The 27875-nt window shown below is 42.9% G+C and overlaps 1 protein-coding gene across 1 annotated transcript; it reads right to left on the reverse strand.

Moving 5' to 3' along the window:
• Positions 1-22989: 22989 nt before the first annotated feature.
• Positions 22990-27805, reverse strand: nsun3 (NOP2/Sun RNA methyltransferase 3). Its single transcript, XM_076983036.1, has 6 exons — positions 27589-27805; positions 27259-27371; positions 26797-27119; positions 26338-26492; positions 24008-24129; positions 22990-23825 (listed from the first exon to the last, which is right to left on the reverse strand). The coding sequence occupies exons 1-6, from the start codon at positions 27745-27747 to the stop codon at positions 23558-23560; spliced, it is 1140 nt and encodes a 379-aa protein (XP_076839151.1). The 5' UTR covers positions 27748-27805; the 3' UTR covers positions 22990-23557.
• Positions 27806-27875: the final 70 nt, after the last annotated feature.

Here is a 27875-nt window from a genome sequence, read left to right on the forward strand (position 1 = left end):
TATATAAGGGCTGAAAAAATATATATATATGTACATAGGCAACAGGAAACAGGCTACAATTCACACAGGCTCACCAAAATACATGTTGCCTAGTTTCAGATTCTGCTGCAACATTTGGATGGTGGGGTCATAATTTGACATAAACTGCATGAAAGCATGGGTCCATCCTATAATGCATCAGTGCTCCAGGCTGCTATGGGTGGTGTAATGGTGTGGGGAGGGTATTTTCCTGACACACTTTGGGCCCCTTAATACGAACTGAGCATCGTTTAAATGCCACAGCCTACCTGAGTATTGTTGCTGACCATGTCCATCCCTTTATGACCACAGAGTGCCCATCTTATAATGGCTACTTCCAGCAGGATAATGCACCTTGTCACAAAACCCAATTAATCTCAAACTGGTTTCTTGAGCACGACAGTAAGTTCGCTGTGCTGGGAACGGGAGATTCGTATCAAGGATGTGCAGCTTACAAATCTACAGCAACTGTGACATGTATCATGTTAATATGGACCAAAATCTCAGAGGAATGTTTGCAGCACCTTGCTGAATCTATGCCATGAAACATTAAGGCGGCCCTGAAGGCAAAATGGGACCCAAGTCGGAGCTAGATAGGCATACCTAATAAAACGGCCGGTGAGTGTATAAATACATTTATAGAAGTACTGTTACAAGAATGCAAGGATGTGCAAAATCAACTAAGACAATGCACATACATCAGAGATTGTTGTTGAGATTTAAAAAATCGATTCTGGATTTATACAGAAAATCAATATTTATATCCAGTCACAGTACACAACATTCTCCACAGTAACCCCGTATAAACACACACACACACACACACACACACACACACACACACACACAAACAACGTGCTACTAACTACAACTCAACATGTGACCAGACCTAAAACAATGAGCTCCATCACTTCACTGTTTTCCCCAGTTTCCACACATGACAGCACAAGGGCATCTGAAAAGCTAAACTCGATTAGAGAGGGTGTGTGTGTGTGTGTGTGTGTGTGTGTGTGTGTGTGTGTGTGTGTGTGAGAGAGAGAGAGGCTTTACATTACCTTAAGAGTGAAGTTGAAGCAGGTGGAATAGGTCACAGTGCCACTGAACCCAGACACTGAATAGGTTAAAACGATCTTGTTCTTCATGTTGTTTTTGTTGTTTCAAAAAAGACAGTTTGGGAAACCCTGTCATGAATTGTGCCCTTTGTTCTCTCACACAGTTTAGCGACTGTTAGCTTTACTGTTACACTTTACTGGTCCATTGAGTCTTCCCTTGTGCAAGCGCTTTAAAACCTTTAGAAACATTTGGCACATATAAGCACTCGTGGTGCATGCTGTGCTCCGACACTGAGGCATATAAACAAACACACACACCCATGTGCACACACACACACACACACACACACACACACACACACACACACACACGCACACACACACACACACACGCACAGTAAAAGTGAAAACTTTGTGATAAATCACTCCTGAGATACACCCCTTCATAAATCCTTCATTAGTAATTCTCTTACTCTCGCCTGTCGCACTTTCCTTCTCTCTCTCTCTCCCTGCAATGAATAATGGTCTCCTGAGCGAAACCTATATCAGATTGCAACAATATTAATGTTTCAACAACGTGCGCTGCCTTCTTACACACACACACGCACACACACACACCAAAGCTGCTCCGAGCTTCTGTTAGCGATCGTTCGTTAGCATTAGCATGGCCGTGCGGGAGGGGCGCTCTCATTCAGTACGCGACCCGTGTGTTCAGAATACCCCACAGAGGAGACGGGGACCTTGATCAAAGTGCCATCAAGTGCCAGGATGAGACGACTTGCATAAACAAACCTCATCGCGGCCTCCCATTAAACTCTACAGAGGCCAAACAGTTTCACCTTGAGAAACCGATGAACAGAAAACGTTATCTTTGAGCGACGCCAGGCAGTCACAGTAAAAAGCTATTGGATCATGACTCACAAAACCTTTGTAGGCTACCATATACTTCTTAGGTGTTAGGTCATTAAAATCTGAGGGTTTCTAACCGAGCTCAGTCAAAGGTGTCTTCAGACTTTTTTATGTTGCCGTGCAGGTAATCATTTCCCTCTGCGGGAATTAACATTAACGCCACCTTAACACAAATGTCGTCCGGGAAATTCTGATTCCTTTTGAGTTTACCCTCATCTGAACTGAAGGTTGGTGTTATTTTTAAACCGATAGGTTTTGTGGGCAGTAATAACTAATTAACTTAACAAAGCGTCTTTGAATAGTCTGCTGAGGCTATGCTGTGAGGAGTTTAAAATGGGATTGTGCTGTAGCCACGTTATGTAATATTAAAGAAGCAATCCCGATCTGAATGCACTCTCGGAGCAAGAGTGGGCCGATAACTTAATATCCGCCTTCAGTGACAGATCAGCTGTATTTCTAAATATTCCAACATTAATTTACAGTAACGTATGTTTGGCTTAAAGGGATTTCAGCGGAAGTAGTTTTAATGTCTCTGTATTATGCCATGAGAATTTTTAAATGCTATCGAAAATATGGCATGTAGCTATAAATTAATAAAACTGTTATATATCCTGAGGGTCTTTTTGTGTAAGAGACGACAAGGTTCGTATTTTTTATATCAACGAAGGAGAAAAAGAGAAAGAGAAGGAGGGTCAAAACGTACCTGATTCATAGGCGTGGAGTAGTTGAAGAGCTAGCTAGCAGGAAGGGCTCTGATTAACTGAACATTCCAATGCTCAGCCATGATTGGGCTGTCCTCCCGTGATTAAACTGGAGCTTTTAAGTACCTGAGTTCTAGTGAATTAAATTCAGAGCATGTTTACATAATAAAATGTGAACTTTAGTGAGCTACGGTCATATCACCCATTGACTCTCACATAATGACTGGCAATTAAAAAGTGCATTTTATGAGCTGCAAATGTGAAAAAGATGCTTACACACACAGAGAGAGACACACACACAGTCACAAAGCCCCTTTTCACCTCCCAGTCTCTAAATGTGCAATAGCATTTCTTTAGTTTTAATGGTAGGTTGGTCAGTTAGCTAATGTGGTAGTCAGCCTTAGCAAGATTAATATTTAATGGCCCACATAAAGTGCTAGGCATTAATATGACCACCTACAAAGTGTGATCTGTGGATCTCCGTATCTGTGTTAACTAAAATTGAAGTAATCGCTGTTTAGAAGTTGCTCTCTGAAGCCAGTCAGGAGCAATGTGAACATCCCCACAGGGCATTGTGGGATTTGCTAAGAGGTTATAGAAAACCTGGCAACCCTCTGTGGCACCCGTGGTGTGTTGTGCGACAGGACGGAAGGAGACAGGAGGGCACGAGGGGGGATGTAGAGCTTTCTTAAATAAATGGCCTCAGCTTGGGTGCTTTAAACTATAGAAAGTTTCCTTTAGTGGATTATTTATGTCCATTGGCTTAGCTAGCTGCTCTGTGTTGTACTCTCTCTCTCTCTCTCACCATCAGAGACTCACACACAGGTAAATTCATAAGCCAGTTAGCCCCCTCATTCACCATGACTTCGCTCTCAGGTGACTCTTGGCGATGGCTTTACTTGCACACCTGCACACATGGGTGCCAGGACTGCTCAGGAGCCTTTTTACTGTTGCAGTACTACTCGCTGACCAGTGAGTGGCAGCAGTTGCTGGCAGAAACTTTAGGGATGTTGGGTCAGCTTTTGATAGAATACTTGAACAGAACAACCCAATATGTCTAAATACTAAGGTAAGCTAAGCCGATCCGTCAGTATTGTCCATCATTACCACTTCCACAATGTCTAGTATATTATTATGACATAACAGTGAAGTATGGAAAACTTTTCTCAGATCAGAGCAAGACGGCATTTTGGCAGGTCATGAGTATCAGTTTCTCCACTTGTTGAGGCCACTGCTAATTTCTCAAGGAGCTGAAATTGGTGAAAATTGGGTCCTCTGCAAATGATCAGAGCCATGTTGGTAATTAGCTGCTACTGAGCTTCAGTTTGGATTCTGAGCAGAACTCGTTTTATGGGGTTAATGAGGTCACCTTCATTTGCAGGTTTGAGTGCGTCAAATACATCTTGTCTCCCGCTCAAAGCATGACACATTAACACATGTGAGTCAGATGTCAATGCTAAAGGCTCAGCTATGATTCTTTCGCTTAATTGTTAATTAGGAGCAAAGTGTGGCCCTTCATTGTCATTATTATTTCAGATCTAACAGCTTTCAGATCTTTAGCGACACCTTTAAAATGGCATGTTTAAAAAAATTGCTTGGTCCTGCAGGTGTTCCTGAGTTCATCCATAAGCACCTAGTAACACTTTTGCATGAGAGCATTCTGAGAGAGCTCGATTCAAGAACATGCACACACACATACACATATACATACACACACGCGGATGCACAGAGCTGTAAACAAGCTGCTTTCCTCTCCCCGTACGCCCCCATCCGTGCCACTCTTGAGGCGGCTGCTACAGCCCCGTGGCGAGCTGAGCAGATACACTGGGATTGTGGCATCCCCCCCCACTCCAGCTGCTCCCACTGAGCCTCCCGCTAATTCTTTCTCCACCTGATTATGTAAAGCAGGCCTATATTCTCCCTTTGAAGTGGGGTAGAAAGCTGCTTCGCCCAACTGCCTCAGGGACATTTTATCTTCCGCGAGAAAGATGAGCCGGGGGTTCACGCGGGGGTCAACAAAATGGCTGCGGCCCCCTAAAGTAGGGCGACGCCTCCAGATGTTGATTTGCTGCAGTCTGGCACGCGGTTTGGTGTCTGCTAACGCCGTGAGGGTGTATAACAACAGCACTCCCGGCAATCGCCACGCCATTTTCCCTCTTCGGATTTCAATGGGAGGGATTCCAGCGCTGAATGGCGTTTTGAGGCAATGCCATGCCTGCGAACACACGGCCGTCATGCCCATTGTTCAGATTTGGATGCCGCAAATGCGACATTCCATTTTGGAAGATTGCATGGGTGTAATCATCAAAGCCATCCAGCACTGGAAGCTCCTTATACTAGAGGCCTTCCCTCCACACGCCATTTACCTGTGAGCATCCAGACCTCCTCCACCGACTATTTATGGGGACATTTGGGGGGAAAAAAAAGACAGAAGTCATAGAGAACCATTGCATGTTGGTCACATAATTAGCATCATAAGCGCCAATCGGTGTTGGGTAATTAATGGGGCACGCTCAGAACGCGATCGCTCCTTGTGGCCCTCTCACTTTAAGGACTCGAGCTTTGAAGTTCATGGGCTGCTTCTGGCATTGGAGAACAGTGACGTGAAGTTAACCATCTCGTCCGTGTTCATTTAATGAGGAATGTATATGTTCTGCTTCTCTCTATTGGAGTGTGAAAATCTCAAACATGCAAAGTAGCAAACCGAGGTATCCAGGTCACATGAAGACCTTGCTCGCCGAGAACAGCTCCGGCTCTAGCGGCTGTAGCCTGGCTCAGCTCAGGCAGCGGTAGTTGTAATTGGGTAATTTCATGCGTCTTACGTCTCAGGTGAGCCACCGAGTCAGGGCTGCATTCATGACCTGTAGAGCTCCTGTTATCCTTTGAACCACGCTATAAGCGGCCTGGGCGGGACCGGCTGTAATTGGTGCTCATTTAAAACGTCCTGGAGAAGCGCAGCACGAATGCTGCTTTGGGGACCCAAAAAAACAAAAGCACATGTGACTAATCCAGCTGTCTTCTGTAGAAGAGTGTGCATGGAGCACCAGGCTCTCCTACACTCTTCAGATCTGGACTAGGCTGAAGTGGCTGACCCACACCAACACACCACGAGTTGGGAAGTGGAGAATGTCAGAGGACATGTATGGAACAACTCCCTTTCCCCAGTCCTGACCGACACCCAAGCTATCGGTGTGACCTTATTACCTCATTACCTGACAGTCCTAGAAAATGTATTACAGTTATGGCACGGGTTACCAACAGATTCTCCCCGTCTATCTGAGAAAGACCCAAAGCCGGTAGAGGTTTAGAAAGGAGGCAACTCTCAGGAATAAGAAATGACAAGGTAGCCTTCAGTGCTTTGCAGTCCGGCTAAGACTTAGTGATTAAAACTGTAGATAAAGGGGGATCTGTCTTGGTAATGAGTACTGAGAAGTGGAAGAGGTGTAAGGAATTGTACACCTTTAATCTACTTTTACTTCGCCCCTGTTTTAATCCCACTGCAGAAATCGAGTCCAGAATTGGTCAGCTGTACCTAATAGCAGGATTACTGAATGAGAAGAAGAATACTTCAAATATCCTCCACTAAGCATCTTATTTGTCCTGTTTTAGAACCTTCTTGAGAATCATTAGTCTGTAATAGTCTCTTTCACAGGTCCTGCTCTTAAAAGAATCACTTTGAAACAATGTCAGCCTCACGCATTTACAGCCTCCTTTAAGCCTTACACATCTACATACTGGATATTGGCAAGTATGTAAACCATGGCAGCACAGTTGAAGCATGGATGTGTGTTAGTTTGGTGGTTTTGTGTGTGTGTATGTGTTATATGGCTGAATTTACCTACTACCTGCTACACCAGAGTTCAGTAGAAATGGATTCTAAGACATCTACGGTTTATAAAAGGTGGCATCAAAGAACCTGCGACATGAAACCACACTCACCTTCATATATATATATATATATATATATATATATATATATATATATAGTCAAGTAGACTTTCATCTCTAAGCTTAATGTGTGTGGGATGTACATGTGTGAGCATTCATTAGAACATTAACACATTCCTACATTAACACATTGGATGCAATAATTACCACTCACCTTCTTTGAGAAACTGGTCTCTTTCCATAGTAAAACACGCAGACATTAACGTATATGTTTTTGTCTTACTTCCTTAATCATATACACTGAAGTACCCTGAAAGCACCTTTCAAGAAAGACAGTTAGCACTGCCTTTGAGAATGACAGGAACTCTATTCACCATAAAGGACCATTAACAAGAGCGCTACGAGAAAACACTTTCACCTCAACAATACCTTTAATGGATTGAGTGCAATGTGTATAAATGCGTGCACGCACACACGCGCACACACGCACACGCACACACACACACGCACACACACACACTTTGTGTGCTAGAGTCACTCAGGTGTTTGATCAGCCACCAGAAGCCACACCGTTCACGCAGACAAAACCATTTATGTTATGTAACAGTTTGCAGGACACAGACAGCACAGGCAATCAAACCTAAACAGACAATCAGTAGCAAACAGGAGAGGAGGAAAAAAAAAACAGATTAAATGGTAATCTGATACTGGCCACAGTCACCCAGGCACCACCATGGCAACGACGTGATGTTCAGTTCTGCGTGAACTGGAGCGTGCCGTGATGCTCCGCTTTAGCATGTAATCAGTGTCCAAAAGACTCCGTGATGGTCCGTGGTCTACAGGGGAGCAGGAAGGCTTGAAAAGGCAGGAAGATGAAAGGGAGACACGTGTAAATGTGACATAAGGACTCTGCTGGCTGAAGGTCATGCCGCTAAGTGCGGACGAAACATTATGAGTGCAGTTATAAGGACAGATGTAGAAACTCTTCACGATGGCCCATCCACGCTGTTGCTTCTTTTATTACACGTTAATTATTAATGCACTGATATGGAGTTTTTAGATTGATAATTAAGGATTTATTTTTTGTTTTGTATTTTAAAATGTTCACACTATAATCAATATGACTTGCAATGAGTGCAAAACAGGCTTATACTATTAACTCATGAATAAACATTTGAATTATTGCAAACAGTGGAGGAAAGCATTTCAGGGATATAAATAGGTATAAATATATGTATGCAATTTCTAGTACCTCTACTTGCTTTCCAACACTTCTTTCCATCTCTCTCTCTCTCTCTCTCTCTCTCTCTCTCTCACTGATGAACGTAAAGATGAGGCAGAGGAATGGAATTTCTCACTTTCCTATCTAGTAGGGTTTCTGTAACGAAAAAAAGAATGTGTAGGCCTAGATGAAGGTATGTAGCTGTAAAATTATTCCTTTACCCAAAAGATTAAAATAGGTCAGTCTCAACGACTTTCTTTGTAAAAAAAAATAACTGAAGCTGCTCAATTTCAATGAGGTTTAAAGACATTCCAGACTTGCTTTTTGGAGTTAGTACAGTAATGTGAAATTAATCATTTTACATTTGAATTAGATTTTCTTCACAAAGGGGGTAAACTTTGCTTCACCACACATGCTTGAAATTGAGAAAACATTTTTGAAAAATATTGTTCACCATTTCTCATGCTAAAATCAAATAAAAGATTGGTCACATATCCGTTTTAGCGGCATTATTTTACGCTTTTGTAGACACGGAGCTACCCACAAATTCACATTCAATCTGGAAGCACCCAATCAAACTGACAGCCAACTGAAATTCACATCAGACTGCATTATAAGACCACATTTTACAGCACAAGGCAGGTTGCACTTAATATAATTTTACACAAACCAGGTAGCTAGGTTTAACTATCAATATCATGTCGCATTTTTGTTTCATTCAAACGAGTGCGGCAGCTAGCTAATGCTAGCTCGTAAATTGTATTATGACCTTATTTAATGTTCTAATTTGTCTTTGTTTCTTGATGTAAACATATTTTCAGGCTGGCAAAAGACTCGTCCCTAGTATAAAACAAGGGAAGAATTGCTCCATACTGACGTTTCAACGCTTTTGTCGAGCTTTCGACACGTAGCGTTTTGAAAAACGACGAAAGCGTAATTCAAGGTGCCTGAGTGAAGTGGCCAAGCGACGATCCTTCTGCGTTTCACGGCCGTTTTTTTCGGCAGGTGGAATAAACCTGTTGCCTCCATGCTCAGTCAAGCAAACGTCGAGGGCCTTTGTGAGATGAGAGTTTTGACAGTTTGGACATATCGATTGACTGATTCTAGATATAAAGGTTAGAGATGTGACATACATGCTTAATAGGCTTGCGTGAGGCAGCCAGTAATCGACAGTTAAGATATAGTGACATAAAAATATAGAAAATATATATAAATATTATCATCTGTCTTATTGACATGAACGACGTGCTGTATATCCACACTTTTATGTAATGGTACAAAACCCGGTGCATGCCATCAACAGGTGTTCCATATTAATTTTACACAGGCATGATTAGCTACATTCACTCACATTGAAAAGATGAAACATCTCCCAAAGAGAAGCAAACTTCATAGGCTACAGAGCAGAGATGGCACCAGACCAATTTTTCAGTGTAACAGCGTCAAGGAGAGCGCGAGCGACTAATGCGGTTGCTGGAAGACTTTATTCTCTACTGCACCAGCGAGAGACAGAGAAACAAAACACTAAACAAAGCAGTCTCAGCTTTCTTAGTGCTGAAGCAGCACTAACTCTCGTAGTAGCCAAGAAGCATGAGCTCGGGTACAGCAATAGTTCTCGAACAGGGGCAAAGGATTAGTAATCGGTTGGGAGCGGGGCAAGCGTGTGTGTGTGTGTGTGTGTGTCCTTAAGGGTGCCAAAAACACTGACATTATGTACCGATCCGATATCTTGCATTTAAATTTTGCCGATGTCACGGTGAGGCGGCCCCCTACCGGTCGCCTCCGTCCACAGCGGCTGTTGTTGTTGTTGTTTTGTTAAGTCGTGTGCGTCCCTCAGGTGGGCGGAGCCCGTGATCCGTCTCACCTGAGGGTCGTTTGTTTGCCTATATATGTCTTGTCTTTGTACCAGTTGACCGCTGGTCATTATATCCTTAATTCGGACTATTGCACGGGTTTTTGGTTTGCGCACTTTCTATTAAACCATCCTTTTTCCCTGAGACTTGGCGTGATCGCTTCCATTTGGTTCGCACTCCCTGCCCGTCACAGCCGAGTACTGAACCACTGTACAGATGTGGTTCAGATTGTGTGTGAGAGTGATGTATTATATATTAAATAAATAAAATCATATATAAAAAAATAGAAAAATAAAATTTACCCTTCTATTGCCATACTGTGTGTCTAAGTGAGATATATTTAATGCCTTAGTCATCATCTTCTTCGTTCTCAGCTGTACTCACCCACAGAGATTATGTGCACGGATGCACAGACAGACACACAGTCACACACACACACAGACACACACATTCTCTCTTTATACTTTGTACTTTTGTCTCACTAACCTCTCAGGCTACATGTCTCTCTTCACGCAACCTCTGATTAAAACCAATAAAAATGCAATCTGATAACAATTACAAAATAATTATTCTTTCTAGATATAAAAAAAAACAGCTAGCTCATTAGCGTAGGCTTTTCTCCATCTTCTTATTATAATGTTTCAGTCCACATTTAAGCTCAACAGTTTAAAGGCAAACCCAGCAGCTCTTCCACTTTTTCAGCCATATTGTACTTCATGAATTTTGAAGTGCTTTACTTGTTTGGTTGTTCCATCTCCACTCCGGCTCTGTTTCTGTCAGGTTTCTGTCACTCTTTCTTTTTTCCTCACTCCTGAACCTCCTTTACTTCATGACCAACCAGAATGTACAGAACGTATTAATAAAACAAATCACTGTTGGTTGTGGATCCAGCGATGCAGTGATTAGCGATAAAATACTGTTTTGTCTCATGTAAATGGTCTCATTAGAAGGCAGATAACCTAATTGCAGTACTAACAGGAAATCAAGCCGGCAGAAGAACACAGACCACCAAGCCTGCCTGGAGTTAAGCCATGGTGGCCTGGAGGTGCTCCAGCAGTCTGTCCCAAAACCTAGTGAGCTGCTTAAGTAGGCAGCATGCTAACCAACATCTGTCCTCACAAGTCAGATTATTGCGACACTCTAGTTAGAGGGCAGTGGCATCACTGCTTGTTCCCATCTACTGTATGCAACCAGTGATTTTACCTCAGCTGCTATCACAGACCCAGTGCTTTAACACAATGAATTACTCCATTGGGGGGTGGATAAATGCTTTGTAGTTATTTGTAGTATTTTTGAATGCTTCTTGAATATGCTAGAAACAGCAGAGAGAATTAGAATAATGTACATTTGAAAATTATTTTGCAAGGAGCAAATGTTAGGAAAAGTTGTTCTTTCTTGAGTGGCATCATTAGATTGCGTTAGCGGCTCAGGAACTGTTCAGTGTTGCCTTAAAATTCAGCCAGATTAAGGCACCACTATATGCATCATATTTAAGGTATCTTAGAAATAGGCGGCCTATGTGTCAGGAGTGTACACTCTATGACGTCTATGTAGACAGCTGACTAGGTTTGAGGACAGACCACGGGTTCTTGTGGTCAGTGATCACAGTGAAGGGGTCCTGCACCCCATCGAGTCAGTGCCTCCACTCCTTGAATGCCAGCTTCATAGCCAGTAGGTTATGGTTTGCTTTGATAGTCAGGAAGTTTGCCTTCTCCGAAGTTCTGCTCAGCTGCTTTTAGCTTCTGCGAAAAGGTTTTAGGCTACCAGTTTTCCCCTGTCCATTGGAACAAGACAAGCTCTCACTCCCACATCTGAAGTGTTGATCTCCATGACGAAAGGCTTGGTGGAATCTGGCTTGTGCAACATGGGAGAGTTGCCAAATGTGGTCAGGGAAGATGCCTGTGTCCAGGGTGCCTGCCCATGGATCACGTTAGTCAGGGTGCTTGAGGACCAGATGAACCACCTCAAAAAATTGTTGAACACCCAGGAACCACTGGAGCTTACGGCACATCCAGGGTTTAGGCCACTTGATTACCACCTCTATCTTGCACCATCTCCTAGCTCCCTGAGGATGTAAACCAGGAGAGGTCACAGAGAAGAAACTCTCCACTTCTCCCGCTTGCCGTATAGGTTGTTGTGCAGGAGAGTGCTGAGCACCTGCCACACGTCATCCACGTGTTGCCTTATAGGAGGGAGAGTAGGCCAGGAAATCATCGATGTAAGCGTCACCGGATCTACCCAGAAACTCCCTTAGGACCTCATTAATGTAAGCCTGGAATACAGAGGGCAATATGGCTATGCCATATAGAAGAAACAGGTATTCATTATGTCCCAAGGCCATGCTAAAGGCAGTCTTACACTCAACACCTTTGATTCTAATGAGGTTATATGTGTTGCCCAAATCTAGCTTAGAAAAGCATCGCACCTCCCTCATGGGCGACAGGGACCAGTCGTAGTGTAAATAGTAAATAGTGTTCAGACCTCTGTAATCCATGAAGGCGAGGTGAAGGGGTGAGTGTACCCCTGGGCTAGGGCGTCTGGGACATGTTGCTCCATGACCTGCTGCATATCTACTGACCTCCCGGGACAGTAGATATACTTTGCACTGTAGGGGAACACCTCCTTCCTTGAGGTTGATGGCATATACCCAATCCTAATAAGGAGCTGGGCATCCTTGGTAGGGCTGAATATCTCCATCAGGTCTTGATACAGTGCAGAGATGACAATGTCCAGTGGGCTGTCCACAGCGGTAGACAGGAGAGGCACAGCCATATTCTTGAGGCAGCGGAAGTGGAGGGTGGCCTGCTTAGTGAAGGGGTGACAGTTGCTGGTGCTTTGCAGTTGGAGAAAGATGCAGGGCATAGTGCATAGGTCAACAGGTGTAAGGCATTTCGACGTGGAGATTTTATTGGCCGGGCTTTGCAGTTTACCAAGGGTGCAACTTTAAGTCGTCAGTCGTGATTGAGGTCTGCAACGAGTCTGGTGTCTGAGAGTCTTAGAGTTTGCTACTCCATTCACGGAGGACAGCCCCATGGAGCTTTCAACTGCTCACCACTCACCATCATCTCTGCGCAATACCACGACAACTGGTACCACCGCCACCTACTTCTCGTCCTGCTGGTATGCAGAATCACTCTATCTCTTCTGATGTTTGGCTATGAGCTCAGGACATCCCCAGAGTCTGTCTGCATCAGAGGAGGATAGTGCATCCAGAGTGGGGCACACCAGGAAGCTCTGTCACTGTCTCCATACTATGTACCAGCTCAACAGCGATCACCAGGCTGACACCAGAACAGCGCCAGGGACAGCCAGGAATTTGAGCAGCAATACAGTCGGTGCCACAAAAAGGGACACTGCCCCAAGTTTCAGCCACCATGGGCCCCTATGTCTTACTGGAACACGTTGGCAAAGTAGAGCATCTGGTCTAGGCAGGGTGTTGGACTGGACTGTTGTGGTTCATAGGGACCTGCTCGTCCAATACTATACAAGTTGACCATATAACTTGATGCAGGTTCCTGCAGGTTCCTCCTGTACAACGGCAGCAAACTCCAGCCATTTCTATTCGTGGAAGTGGTTATTCAGTGCCTTGTCATGTAAAAATTGCACTAATGTAACTGCTTGCAAGTCTTTGCCTCAGACCCCTGCAAGTCATTCAGAATGTAGCTACACAGTTTGTTTTTATTCTCCTGAAGTTCTTGTCACACATTTGCTGCAACCCCTCCACTGGTTCTTGTATTGGCTCATATCAGATTTACAATCTGATGCTTACCTACAAAGCCAGAACTGGACCAGCTCCCACAGACCTGAACTTCTACTCAAACCCTGTTCTGCACCAGGCTTCCTTCAAGCCTGCAGTACAGCTTGATTTGAACCACCATGCTTCAGACACAAAGAAGACATTCATCTTCTCTGTCCTGGCACCCAGGTGGTAAGATTAATTTCCACTTGCTGTTCATACAGCTGAGTCACTGGCTGTCATCAAAGACTGAAGATTCACCTCTTCACCAGGCACTTAAATATTGCTTTAAAACATATACTGTCTTCTTTTGTAGTTTAGCTTTAGCCTGATTGTATTCTTAACACTAACCTTTTGTTACATTTATAGCACAGCGTATTTACTGCTGTAAATGTAAATGTTCTGGCCAACAAAGTGTAATTATGTGTATGTGATTAGTTTGGTCTGAATGTCTCTTTTTGTACTTATTAGAGTGGAGCAACATGTTTTGCTGTCTTCACATTGTATTTGTTTGTTTCCATGTATTTTAGCTACCTTCAGTTTATCTTTTTCTACTTGTTTACTATGTGTAAATCTACGGTCTGCCCTGCAATAAAAGTGCTCTTTTTGAGCAGAATTCGCATTCTCTGGTTCCTCTATGTGCCAGTGATACAGTCTATTATTGTATTCATTTTATATTATAATAAGATTGGCAGTGTCAATCCATTAGCTATGTTAAATCTGTAATAGATAGCTGGGTAGCTGTTAGCTAATTCTTGTACTTCATCAATTACATATAGTCATGCTAAGGGTTTCCTCAATATACATTTAACTCAACAGTACTTATGACAGAACCCCTTCCCCCAAATACCCCCCCCCCCCCTCCCAACAGTCAAATGAAATATCTGCCCTTTGTACACTAAATGTTCAGTCTAAGTAGCTAGTCAGAGTGGAGTTTGTGGAGTAAAGAGTGCACTTGTTTCTGAAGTGTCAACCTGGGTTCATCATTGCAGATATCAGGTTGTCACCCTAGTCAAAACAAGCTATTTCTATTGCTTTGCTTTGTCATGTTTCTCAGGTCTTTCTGAGTTATATTTAAGATGCTTTTTAAAATGATTTTTAAGTTGGCCACCAGTGAGGAGGTAACAACCTGAATCAAGATTTGTTTCTCCACGCATTAATGGTAAAACCCATCATATTATCAACATTGCTAAATAGCATCACTAAATAACTGCAGTTTTAGTGAAATAATCTTATGATTGCCATAAAGACTAGATTTTCAATTTCAGTTGTGATAAACGTAGATGAGCAAACTTATACGTAGGCGTTTGAGTGGTTTAATGTTAAGCCATTTGCAATTAATTAGAACATGATTTGAAACTCTTTAGCTGCAGTTGTTGTCTTTAAAAATGCTTATAAATTACATATGTAAAATTGTCATTTATATAGCCTACAACCTTAGTTAATTAACTATATATCGGCCTATATACAGTATGTATATTTTATAGGCCAATACTAAACAGTCAGGAGTACAGTGGTTCTTATCTTGCAATTTGTTTTAATGGACAGAAGTTAGACAGTCTGTTATGTAATACAGAGCATGTCAGGGAATAGCCCTGCTGTGAAGGCACGATGATAGTGACCTAGCAGCCAGCATGTTCTCCGGCCACCAAACCAAAGAGCCAGTTACTAGGCAAAGCCGCCAGAACACACGCTTAATCTCCTGAGCACCAGTCTCCGTCACACTGCCCTCTTCTTCAGGGGGCGACAGTCCCCTTCCTGACCCCATTTATGTTAACACCATTCCGCAGGTGCATGAGATTGCCTAAGGGATGGGTTAAGGTTAGAATTAGATTATACTTCTTCTCCCTAGAAATTTGACTCACACATCATAACACGCATTCAAATCTCTTGACTCATTGCAGACGGAAGAACTTCTGCCTTGGCAGTATTATTAAAACACAGAGGACACAGTGGACTTGAGTAAATGTCAGTTGCTATTTTAGCATCTTTTTCACCAGACAGGCCCCATTTCTCACACCAGTAGCAAACTTGGTGTGTTTGCTTACACATTCTTTCCGTCTCTCTCTCTCTCTGTGTCTCTCTCTCATACACACACACACACACACACACACACACACACACACACACACACACACAGAGCACTGACCCAGCACCCTACCAAGGGATGGCAATTCATTTCTTGCCCGAGCAAACTGTGCAGTGATTCAAAAGGGCAAGTGGAGCCTATATCCACCAAATGGAAAGGCAGAACCTCCCACTGCCCACACACACACACAGATGCCCTGATGCACACACACATACACACACACACACACACACACACACACACACACACACACACACACACACACACACACGTACACTCACATACATACACACATACACATGCACATGCACACACATACACATGTACACTCACATACATACACTCATATACATATACACACACACATGCACACTCGTATACATATACACACACACAGGGATACACACATATACATGCACATACACACATACACACACATCCATACACATGTACACTCACATACATACACACATACACATGCACACTCATATACACACACACACACACACATGCACACTCACGTATATACAAACACTTGGGGTTGTGAAGAACACTGTCCTCATGCATGAAACTTCTTAAGCCTCATTTACCTTTGAGATTATTTATGAGTTGTATGACAGCACCCTGGCCTGTGTTTTGAATATTCATAACCATGCCATACCTCAGTGAGACTCTGCTTTACATTAATCAGTTTCACTTACATTGTTGCACTTCCCAAAACACAGTAAATACAGGGATGTACAAAACATCGGGTCCACATTACATGCACATTTAGTATATACTCATATGACCAACTGTGATCTGTAATGTAGCTGCAACATGCACATTTAGTATATACTCATATGACCAACTGTGATCTGTAATGTAGCTGCAACATGCACATTTAGTATATACTCATATGACCAACTGTGATCTGTAATGTAGCTGTAACATGCACATTTAGTATATACTCATATGACCAACTGTGATCTGTAATGTAGCTGCAACATGCACATTTAGTATATACTCATATGACCAACTGTGATCTGTAATGTAGCTGTAACATGCACATTTAGTATATACTCATATGACCAACTGTGATCTCTAATGTAGCTGTAACATGCACATTTGAATGGTGCTGCCTGGTTTTTTTTTTTCTTGAATAACCTTTCTGACCACAGCATACTCATAATTGTAAACCCTAAATACAAAACATGTTTTATTGTACCATGGCTTCCCCAGAATTCTGTAATTGAAATGCAGAATTTATTCCAATGGGTCATTTAACATAGCAATTTATTAATAATGTCACTGGAGCTCACCAGTTAAATAGCTCATTTATTTTACAGAAGTTCAAAGTGCACAGGCTTAGCTCAAATTGAGCACAGCGAAAGAGCATACATATGGTACCTATATTTTTATTCATTGCAAATATTACAATGAAAACAAACCTTGAAAACACAAAAAATGATTTCACCAATGTGATGTGTTTTTCCACGTACTTTCCACATAGTCCATGGCAAAAATACGAGTACAGGGTCTATTCACATAAGGCACCATAACAAGATCTTTCTGTTAGAAATTGGCAGTAAAGTTAATGTTGTTCTTCAAATCACAGTTCTGGTAAACTAGGTGCTTTAGGGGGTATGACACAACCAGAAGGACTCCAACCCCCAGAATCCTTCACTTCGGCACCTCCAGTCCTCCTCCCCCCGAATATTAGGAACACCTGAGATGTGTAATCAATCTTCCTATAAACCTTTTTTAAACCTGTCATTCATTGTGAAGTATTGTCATCCTGTGGGAAAGTATACCAAGCATTACATCTGTACATTAGTAATTCTGGTTTGGCCTATTTTTACATATATCTTGTTTATATATCTCTTTTAGCTTACCCTACTGTTTTGGCTGCTGGGATACTGTTACTATGGTCACTATTGTTTGTTGACTATTGTTTCTGCCCTCTGTTTTCAAACGGTTCTGCAGTGGTTCTGGTTCTGACCCTTTTTGTCTGACTGCCAGTGTGATTAAAGCCCCTTTTTAAATCTGCAAGCATCTGCACATTTCGGGGTATGTCTCAGACTTCACAATGCTTAATTAAATTTACTAACTCTGGCAAAATGATTGAATTATTTCAAATTAAAGGCCTAGAATATAAGATGACCTGTAATTCGTCTAAACTTTCAGTGCCTCTCCCCACCGCCTCCTTCTTCATGGTGCACGACGGACTTGAAATAGTACGAGTGTACAAGAGCAAATAAGAATGTATAAGAATTTTTTTTGCTGAATTTAGTACACCAACTAGTTTCTCATACGTATATTAAATTATAGTGTTTCACAGTGTGATTGACATACTAATAATTCAATTGTTGTAAAAAAATTGGGTATTATGGCAGTATGGTTTCATAGAATATTCAGTGTATTACTTGGTTAATACATGTGAATAAGAAGTGGATGATTGAAAAATGACAACATGATGACACCCAAATCTCAGGTTGTTTTTGAAATTTCTTTCATTTAACATTAAGACACAACAAATGTTTTGTTTGCTGACAGAACACTCACTTAGACAGTAAACCTTGTGTTTTACATCTGTTACATGTTTTACTAATCATCATCATCTTTCCACTTTTCCTAGAGGGTCATGGTGGTAGCAGGCTAAGATCAGCCAAAACTTTTCTATTCCCTGCAAGACATCCTCCTGAGGGACACCCAAACGCCTATGAGCCAGCTGTGAGATATAATCCCTCCGGCATATCCTGCTACCGGGCCTCTCTCCAGTGGGACCTTCCTGGAACACCTAGCGGCAGTCAAAACTACCTCAATTGGCACCTCTCAATGTTGAGAAGCAGCAAATCTACTGCTTCCTAGATTATAGAGGACTTCCTGGATTATAGAGGACTTCCTGGATTATAGAGAACTTCCTGGATTATAGAGGACTTCCTGGATTATAGAGAACTTCCTGGATTATAGAGGACTTCCTGGATTATAGAGAACTTCCTGGATTATAGAGGACTTCCTGGATTATAGAGAACTTCCTGGATTATAGAGGACTTCCTGGATTGTAGATTGGTGCTTGGTCCTGCGTCTTCAACACAGGCCAGTTCAGGTGCTACTGCTGACCTGATGCATTCTCAATCTTGCGTTTCCATTCTTCTATTACTTTTAAACCACATCAGAACAAGTTTTCTCCTCACACGAATCACTCCATGTCTTTGGTCAGGAGAGGACCGTGACCTCAGACTTATCAAACGGAACAGTTATCATTATTAACACAGTGAAAGCTTAAAACAAAGAGGTCAAGTGAAGCTTAATATGGCCAATGCTGAGTAAGCTGTCTGTGCGTTCATGTCTGACCGTAGAGTATTAGCTGAATCAACACAGCCGATCACTGCCAATCACCTCATAGCCACACCCCTTTATGTATCATACAATGACTTTTATTAAACCCATTCTTCATAAAGCAAAATATTAGAAGAGCTATTAATGTGAGAGGACCTTATAGTATTGATAGGACATTGATAGTCGTACTGAAGCCAGACATTTGAGGGCACTAGACCCATAGTAGCTTCACTTTTTACCTACTGTCATCCAGTCCACATATACACACAGTCAGTGAGTGAATCACATCCTCCCAATAAGCTCTTGGTCAAACAGCAGAGCGTTATTAATAACAGGCTCGCTTCGCTGTTACAGGAAAAGGTACAGAAGGTTGTTCTTTCGAACAGCAGCTATCCTGTACAGCAATAAACGACCGAGCCTCTTCTAAAGTAAAGGCCTTTTTCTAGAATAATCTGTTTGGGCATGAATTGGTTGTCTCTGCCTACTTTACTGCACCTCCATTGTTTCATAACTGCTGCTCTGCACCATGTGTGTCATTTATTACACGAATTTCTCATTCATCATCTCTGCAGTTAAAATCACTTTACATTACTCATTGTTTACTCATTATATACATACATTATATCGCCCTATGTTTTTTTTTTAGACATTATGCTGTTTAAATACATGTAGTTTATATTGATGTGTTTATTTTTATGATTTCTAGAATACTTCCTACTTCTGCTACTTTTGTTTGCTGCTGTAGCCTTTGAATTGCCCTCTACATATCTTCTTTTATAAAGTATAACACAATCTGAGTATGATAGTGGTCATCATTTTAATGTGAGATCTACGCCCACGTGTCTCTAGCTCAGAGGACCAGTTTCCATTTGCCAGAAATGTCTGATGTCGTCGTAATATTCAGATCCTTTGATGCCTCCTTCCCAATCTTATCCACATTCTGAGTTCCATGTGAATTTGCACGGTTTAAATGAAGTACAGCCAGACAGCAACCTCTGAGCTCCATCAGCCGAGTACTGAAGGTGAAGAGGACAGTCAAAGTAAAGTTTATGTCATACCAAAATTACGTATGAAGACCTATAGAACTTCTAAATAGTAGTAATGGAAAGCTTGTTTGAATATGACCATTAAACAATGTGATAGTGGTGTGTTTGAATATGAATATGCAAATTCATGTCATTCCCATTGGTAGAGCAGAAGTAATTATGTAATAATAAGATACTGATTCTCTGTATTTTCTTTCTGCTGGGTGAGCAAGGTGGGCAGGCAGTTGCTGAGCAAAGAACCTGAGACACTTGTGAGGCAAACTGAAGCACTATTGGGAAGACGTGGAACTCTACTAACAGAAAGCACACATTGAAATGCCCCCCACCCCCCAGCTCCTGTTCTGTTGGTGAGACCAGTGATCCTGAATGCAGGGTTGGTCACAGCAAACGTGGTTCAAAGGGCAACAGGAATACCCTTGCCTTGGAAAGGTCGACACCACTCAAAGAAAAGCCAAACCTGAGGGCACCTCTGTAAGTAAAGCTAGAAATAATCTCATTTCCTCCTACTACTGGTGGAGTATTGGAACCCCAGTGCTCCCCTAACCCTCTAGCTCTCCACCACCACCACAAATCACCACCACCACAACTCAACACCAGCAGCTTGTACAAAACCCTCAGCTCCTCCATGTGATCAGTCCTTCATTATTCATTCAAATTGTATTCAAAGTACCCTGTATAACCTTTTCTATTCCTAGTTTAACAATCTGATAAAGAATGTATGAGGTACAACACTCATATTTAGTTGAGGACAGAGTGCAGAGAATGTGAGTTCCAAAGAAAATCTCCGGATGGTCCTTTTAATTGTTAGAGCGTTAGCCGATAAGACCTTTTTGTGAATCTTTTTTATATGCAGTACATTAAGATAAGAATGACGGTGGATTAGGCACTGCAAATAGGTATCTTACTGAATTGTTCAATTTTTGAATACCTGGCTATTATCTTGAAAGGTTAAGAGCCAGTCCAACTGCAAACTATTTTCCACCCAAAACACACATTAACTGAATTATCTGAACTATCTGAACTGTGGTCTAACTGTTTCGCTCCATCCCCATCATGACAGGTTGTCTTACAGGTGATTATAATCGGCACGTTGATCGAAAATACATTTTTATTACATTTTATTCAGCATGTTACAAATTCCACTCTAATTTTTTATATGTATTTTGTCTCTCATGAAAAATGTTCATGTTATTTCATGAGGAGTGTGTTATCTTGAATCTAGTAGTACAAATAAGAATAAAAATACACCTCCTTTCTCTATTTCCACTGCAGTCCATAATATTGTTGATTTTTACGTTAACATTAAGATCATAAGTACATTATGAAATGTGCAGAACTGTAAAAATCTCTCCATCTCAGGAGTGCAACTGGAGATGCATTTAAAGTTTCCCAAGATTACAAATGAGAATGGTAGTAGTAGTTCATAACTACCCTTTGTATTTTAAAACCTCTCTCAATGAATGAAGCATCTCTGATTACTAATGTTTAATTATGTTTCACATATTCGAGAATTGTTTTGGCATTTTATCCAAATTATTATCCAAGGTATTTTTTCTTGCCACAACGTGCCATGTATTACTGTGTATCATTCTGTGATTCTGAGCTTCATTAGATCTCAATGAAGCTCGAGCTGCATTTTAGACCTCATTCCTACATCTTTTTAATAAATGTTTAGTAGCCCCTTTAAGAGTGTTTTGGAATGAACAGCTCCTTCAAATTTTTTTTGTAAAGACTGCTATGGTCAATCATATACTGAAGAAGGACAATCTATACTTTTTAACTAACTTTAAGATCAATTTCAAATTTAGCATTTTTTAGTTAAATATTAAATAACGGTTTTACTTGAATACATTCCTTAATTTGCATAAATTAATATGTAAATTAGATGTATTTGAACAATTTCAGTCTGGTTTTAGCACTAAGATAGCATTAATAAAAGAAATAGTAAATGAATCTGAAGACCCTTAGGAAATGTTTTAAAATGGTGCTATACATACACTATATGACCAAAAGTATGTGAACACATTCTAATTATTTCCTTATCAAGCACATAGCCATGCAGTCTTCCTAACAAACATTTCCTGTACAAAGGTCTTACGGAAGAGTTCGGTTCGGACTTTAAACGTGGCACAATCATAACATGCCAACAAAGTCGGTTCGTGGTCGACTGTAAGTACTGTAGGTGCAAGAGCATCTGAGCCAGAAATCGTCCGCCACGCAGACTCTGTGAAGAAGGCCACCAATTACTGGAGCACGTAGCAGGACACATCTGAGTTTGGTTTACCAGGAGAACACAGTGAGAACAGAGTAGTCTGGTCCGGTAATGGTTTGGAGTAGTTTTTCAGGGTTTGGGCTAGAACGCTTAGTTCCAGTGAAAGGCAACATTAATCATCCAACATAGAGATGTTAACAAATTACATTTTTCCAACTTTGTGGAAAGTCCTTTCCTGATCCAGTATTACTGTGCCCTTGTGCACTAAAGACTTGGTTTGGAGTGCAAGAATTCTACTGGCCTATACAGAGCCCTGACCTCAATCCCACCGAAAACCTTTGCAGTGAATTAGATCACCAACTGTGAGCCAGACCTTTTCATCCTACATCGGTGCCTGACCTAACAAATTCCAACAGATCTAAATCACTATTCGTTTGCTTTGGGAAGAGATTAATTAATCCAGCAAATCATACATGATCTGAGGTGCCAATGGGACATCATAATGTTGATTTTGAAAGGAGATTACAGTACAGTAAAAAGGATTTTTAAATTTCAGACATTTCAATAATTAATTTCCTCATGTGGCCGTGTTCTTGCATTAATATTCTATCACTCCAGTAAGCATCTTGCATACTGACCCCCAACTCAGGAACATGCATTCCATATCTACAATTAAATAACTGTAACCTTGGATCAGATGTCCTAGTTATATTATACAATTAATCATGTGTGCGCCATAGAGGTAACAGTAAATTACTATATTAGAATCGTGCTGGTTATGGTTATATGGTTATAGCAGCATCAAACATCCTTAGCATGACCTTTTCCAAGAGATACCGGACAGGTCTGCAGGGCGACCATCCTGCAGAGTTTAGTCCCAACCTTGACCCAACTCTACTCATCCATCTAATCAAGGTGTACCATAGCACTGGAGTTGTACAGGAGTATCTCCAGGACTGAATCGCCCACCACCCCATCCTAGACACTGGACGTTTCACTGTTCGCATTAACAACCCTTATGACCTAAAGCACGTGTTCAATATAGATATACCAATGTAAAATGTGAGTTATTTGTTAAACATGGGTGGTATTTTTATGGTGTGGATGAAGATCATAATACATTTTAAAACTCACTATTCATGAATCCAAGAGTGTCAAGAGAAACAATGTCACCACACACAGCCACCTAACCAAGGTGGTAATATTACTGACTGATACAACATTGATTTGAAGCATACAAAAGACTCACAAGCTTCAAGTGATTACATCATATATAGCCCTATATTATATACATTTTATTGACAGACTGCAAAAACTGGAGGGTTTTTTCAGTAAAGGATGCTTTGCAGATATACTAAAGATTTAAATCAGCAAAGATGTTGCAAATGACTAATGCCAAACGTCATGCTTGTTTTTAGATATAGTCCTTCGCCAAGGCACAGGAATATAATAAAACAACGTTTTCAAGGTAAGAAAAAGTTTCAAATTCACATCAAGGTGTTGAAAATCTTCATGAGAGTCTCCTCAATCTGCATACAAACATGGGCCCCCAAGTTCTGCCTTGTTCCGGAATCACCAAATGACCCAGCGGAGGCTGTAGGCGTGCAAATGTGAAATGCTGAGAGAGGGAGCCGATCAGCTCTTCCTCTAGGTCTAGAAGCTCCACCCCTGGGCAGGAGGTCAGAACCGCCTCCACAACCGACTGGTTCTCTGCACGGGACAGAGTACAGGTGGAGTAAACCACCATTCCTCCGGGGCGCACCGCCTCCAAAGCTGAACTAAATCACACACACACACACCCAAATGACAAGGGGCTGAAGTAGTGCAGACAAGTACATCAAAATGTTTAATATTCTGGCTGTTTGGTTATCAGAAATACAAAAACACAGACTAAACCAAAAGCAGTGCAAATGTTTGAAATGTAAGAAAGCAGACTATGTGGTCAATTTAAAGTATTTACCAGAGCAGCTCCTTTTGTAAATAGGGGAGTTGGGTTCGTGCTCTCAACCACAGCTCCCCCTGCTGGCCTCTGGGGGTGAATAGCCAACTGCGGTCATTAGAGCATGGGGCATCTACCAGCACCTGGCACAGGGGAGACAAAACACAAAAACATGTGCGCAAGCACGCGTGCACACACACACACACACACACACACACACAAGTATATGTGTGAATGTGAGAATATTGGCAAGAGGAAAACAAGGAGCAGGGAAATATTGTGTGCACCTGAGGGATGGTGGGAATACCGATGAGAACAGAGAGGCATGAAAGGGAAAAAAAACAACCTGAGCCCCCACAGCTGTGGAAAAAAAGCCCTAAAGGAAATATACACACAGACTCACACAAGCCCCAATGAAACAGGCAGGCAAGTGAACCCATGAAAATGACACACACAACATTGGGGGGGGGGGGGGGGGGGGGGGGCACCCCTGAGACTGACAGACGGAAGGCACAACTCAGCTACATTGAAGTTTCACAAATAAAAAACTGGCAGCTATACAGAAGACCAGCGGATTTTTAAAAATGAAGTATTAATAATGACAATATATAGAGGGAGCATTTATCTGTTAATTAGGCCTCAGCGACTCGCATAAAAAGTCTCCCTATTTTCTCCGTCTGTCTCAGTCCCGCTCTACTCTCTACCGTTCTCCATCTATAGGCTTGGCGGCTCTCGGAGGTTTGTTCCTGCTCCTCATTAGAGCCAGCTGGCTGGAACCGCGTCTCCTCCTGACTGCTCCTCTTCCGGCTCCTCCGTCCCCTGCTGAACGGCTCCGACGGCTGACGGGCCCAAGCGCCGCCCGAGGGGGCACTCTGGAGGCAGCAGCTAGCGGAGCGCGCGTTGCAGGGGACGAGGCCTGCAGGCGGGCACGGAGAGGAAGACTCCGAGCGGGAGAGACGCACGAGAGGAAGAGACGTGCCCCCAAACGAACGGAATCACGTTGCTGTTCAAAGTCGGTCGACGTGAAATGGTTCCTGTGACTCGTGCGAGTCAGCGTCGCTGTGGGGTAAATATGAGGGGGGTACTGGGAGGCACGGAGTTCACAGCGGAGTCAATGTCATGGGAACGTTTGGCGGGAGAAGCCGAGCAGAGCTGCAACATCTCCACCTAGTGGACAATGTAGTGAAGTACATCAGCCGATCATGGTGCATCACACTAGTTGAATCCTTTATATAGAGTTTCTCTATCTCAGCAGAACGCACATCTCCACACGCCGCCTGACTGGCACAGCCTGCCTGGAAGGCGCCTGGCAGCCTCCCAGGTCGTATGCGGTGGAGGGGGGGGGTTGAGTGAGGGCGAGCGGCTTTCACACACGCCGCCTCAGCTTCAAAAGAACTGAGTCAGTGAGTCGCTGTGCGGAGGGGGAAAAACCGCACACACCGCACAAGCTTAGCATCCTTTCAAAAAGCCAGGAAGAGTGATGCATGCTGGGGGGGGGGGGAGCAGTTTGGCTCTGCAGCCCACGTTAATGGATTTCCCATGTCCCTATTTAGGTAAATGACAAAATATGCCTAAATTCACCTACAGCACTGACCAACAACCTGCACATCAGCATTGCCTGCACAAACATATGCATATTTCTGTAGATAATCGTGTAAATTACTTTTTACTCACCTGTACAGTATACCCATACACACATCACCAGTGTAAACTACTTCTTACTCACCTGTACAGTATACCCATACACACATCACCAGTGTAAACTACTTCTTACTCACCTGTACAGTATACCCATACACACATCACCAGCTTCCGACCACCACATACAGTATCTATCTTTCGTATTTATTGTTTTGTATCTTATTATTCCATCTCACTGTAAATACCTGTTCATAGTCTGTGTTCATTACATGTCGTTACATGTTTGCTCCCACCAAGAAAAAATCCTGTATGTGTAACATACCTGGCGAATAAAGTGATTCTATTCTAGTATGTGGAGGGAGCAGCAGTAAAGGGGAATCTTGACTCTCCACTTAATGGCCAAATGGCCACAGATACGAAGCTAAAGACCTCAGTGCAGTCTGGGTGCCATGCAGTCAGCTAAGACAAGGCAGGGTCGCTCGATAGCTCCAGCTAGATCAAAGGATCATCAACAAGCTCAATTAAAGTTCATTTCATGTGAAATGAACCGGTTCACACGGGTGAGCTCCGTGCACAGAACAGTACGGATGAGAAGAAATGTCCACCTAGTCTGTTGCTGTTGTCGTCCTATATGTGAGTCTCACAGAAATGCCTTCATGCCCACGTGCTTCAGCTCAAGGTAGATGTTTATCTGTAGCGTTTGGTCATACCTTGTCGTACGCCTGCGGCTCTATGCTGCCGACGGACCTGCCGTCTGCGTTCGTCACGGTGACCGTATCCATGACTGCAGGAGGGATGTACGACTGCAGCGTCTTCAGCAACCACTTGTACCTGCTTTCATCCATGTCGTTACAACGCAATCGTCCTGAGGAGGCGGGGCATAATGACACCATGACACACGGCACCATACGCAGAGCCTTCCAAGCCTCTATGGCCACAACAGTGACCATATCCATTACACAGAAAGAGAGTAAGTTGCTGAGACAAAGCACAAGTGATTTAGAACCCACTGTCAGTCAAACAATCAATAAATAACACTAAAACAGACCACAATCCTCTTGGCTTTTACCCTGTTCTGAATGCAATACATCCTGAGATTTGCTACACATTATTGCAGAGGTCAATACTCTAAAAGCGATTAGCAAATAACACAGCTGGCTCCGTCTCACCTGGCGTGGCCACCTGGAGCACCGTGAGGCCTTTCCCTCCAGGGGCGGAGCACAGGTCCAGCACCTTCTCACCATCCTTCACCTGCAGAGCCAGCACCGGCAGCAGAGAGGCGGCGTTAAGCAGGTAGTACTGCTTCAGCCAGCCGGGCCGGTGCCGCTGCGCGGGGAGACGCGTCGTGCCTTCGGGGACGAGACACTGCGGGGGGCCACGGAGGAGACTGTGGAAGCCCAGCGAGCGGAAGTGCGACCGGACGCCTGCAAGGTCGCTGAAGCAGTTCAGCAGGGCAGCATACTGCCAGCAGCCTGGATTCAGTAGGACACTCCTGAAAAACGTTTACAGTGCGACCACAGGTTAAGGTTCAGTTCAGTTAAGCTACTTGATAGGTGTGATATTTTCTATTTCTCAAGGAAGTCCTATTGGACCAGCATGAAAGTTTAGGATCCTAGTACAAACACACTCACCTTACAGAATCCCACTGGTCTCCAAGCTCGTGGCTGTACTGAGAGTCAAAATGATGCAGTACAAGCTGACACACTTGTCTTCGAGGTCTGCATTTGTCCGATTTGTTAGAAAGCTGTAACAAGTACGTCAAGTAAATTAACAGCATTTAATTCAAGTGATCTTGAAAAGCTGGAAACCCTGCAGACATATGCTTTGGGCTAGTTTAGGCTTCTGAAGGGCGGGTTTTACACTGACTTTATGCGGGATATTTTTGTAGGACCTGGCAACCCTGCTCGTAGCTACTTATGGTAGTCCGGGTCCAAACAGACCCTGCTGTCAGGTCCCGTCACCTGCTTTGCTGATGGCTGTTCGCTTGGGCTTTTCCTGTACGAGTTGAGTAGCTCATCTTCCAAACACGTCGTCGAAGTAGGAGAGCTGCTGAAAAACCCACTTATGTACACAAACCCTTTCGGTAGTATCGCTCTGAGGGGGGAAGTCAATAACAACATTGATAGAGCATTACGGTCCGGTAGGTAATTACCGCTACTGGTGTGTCCGCCGACACGATTCCCCAGGAAACTCGAATACTCACAGTTAGTTCCGTCTCTGGTCTTCCGCGCGACGGTGGTGGACAGAC

This window comes from Brachyhypopomus gauderio, chromosome 20, assembly GCF_052324685.1.
Source record: "Brachyhypopomus gauderio isolate BG-103 chromosome 20, BGAUD_0.2, whole genome shotgun sequence".
NCBI classification, from domain to species: Eukaryota; Metazoa; Chordata; class Actinopteri; order Gymnotiformes; family Hypopomidae; genus Brachyhypopomus; species Brachyhypopomus gauderio.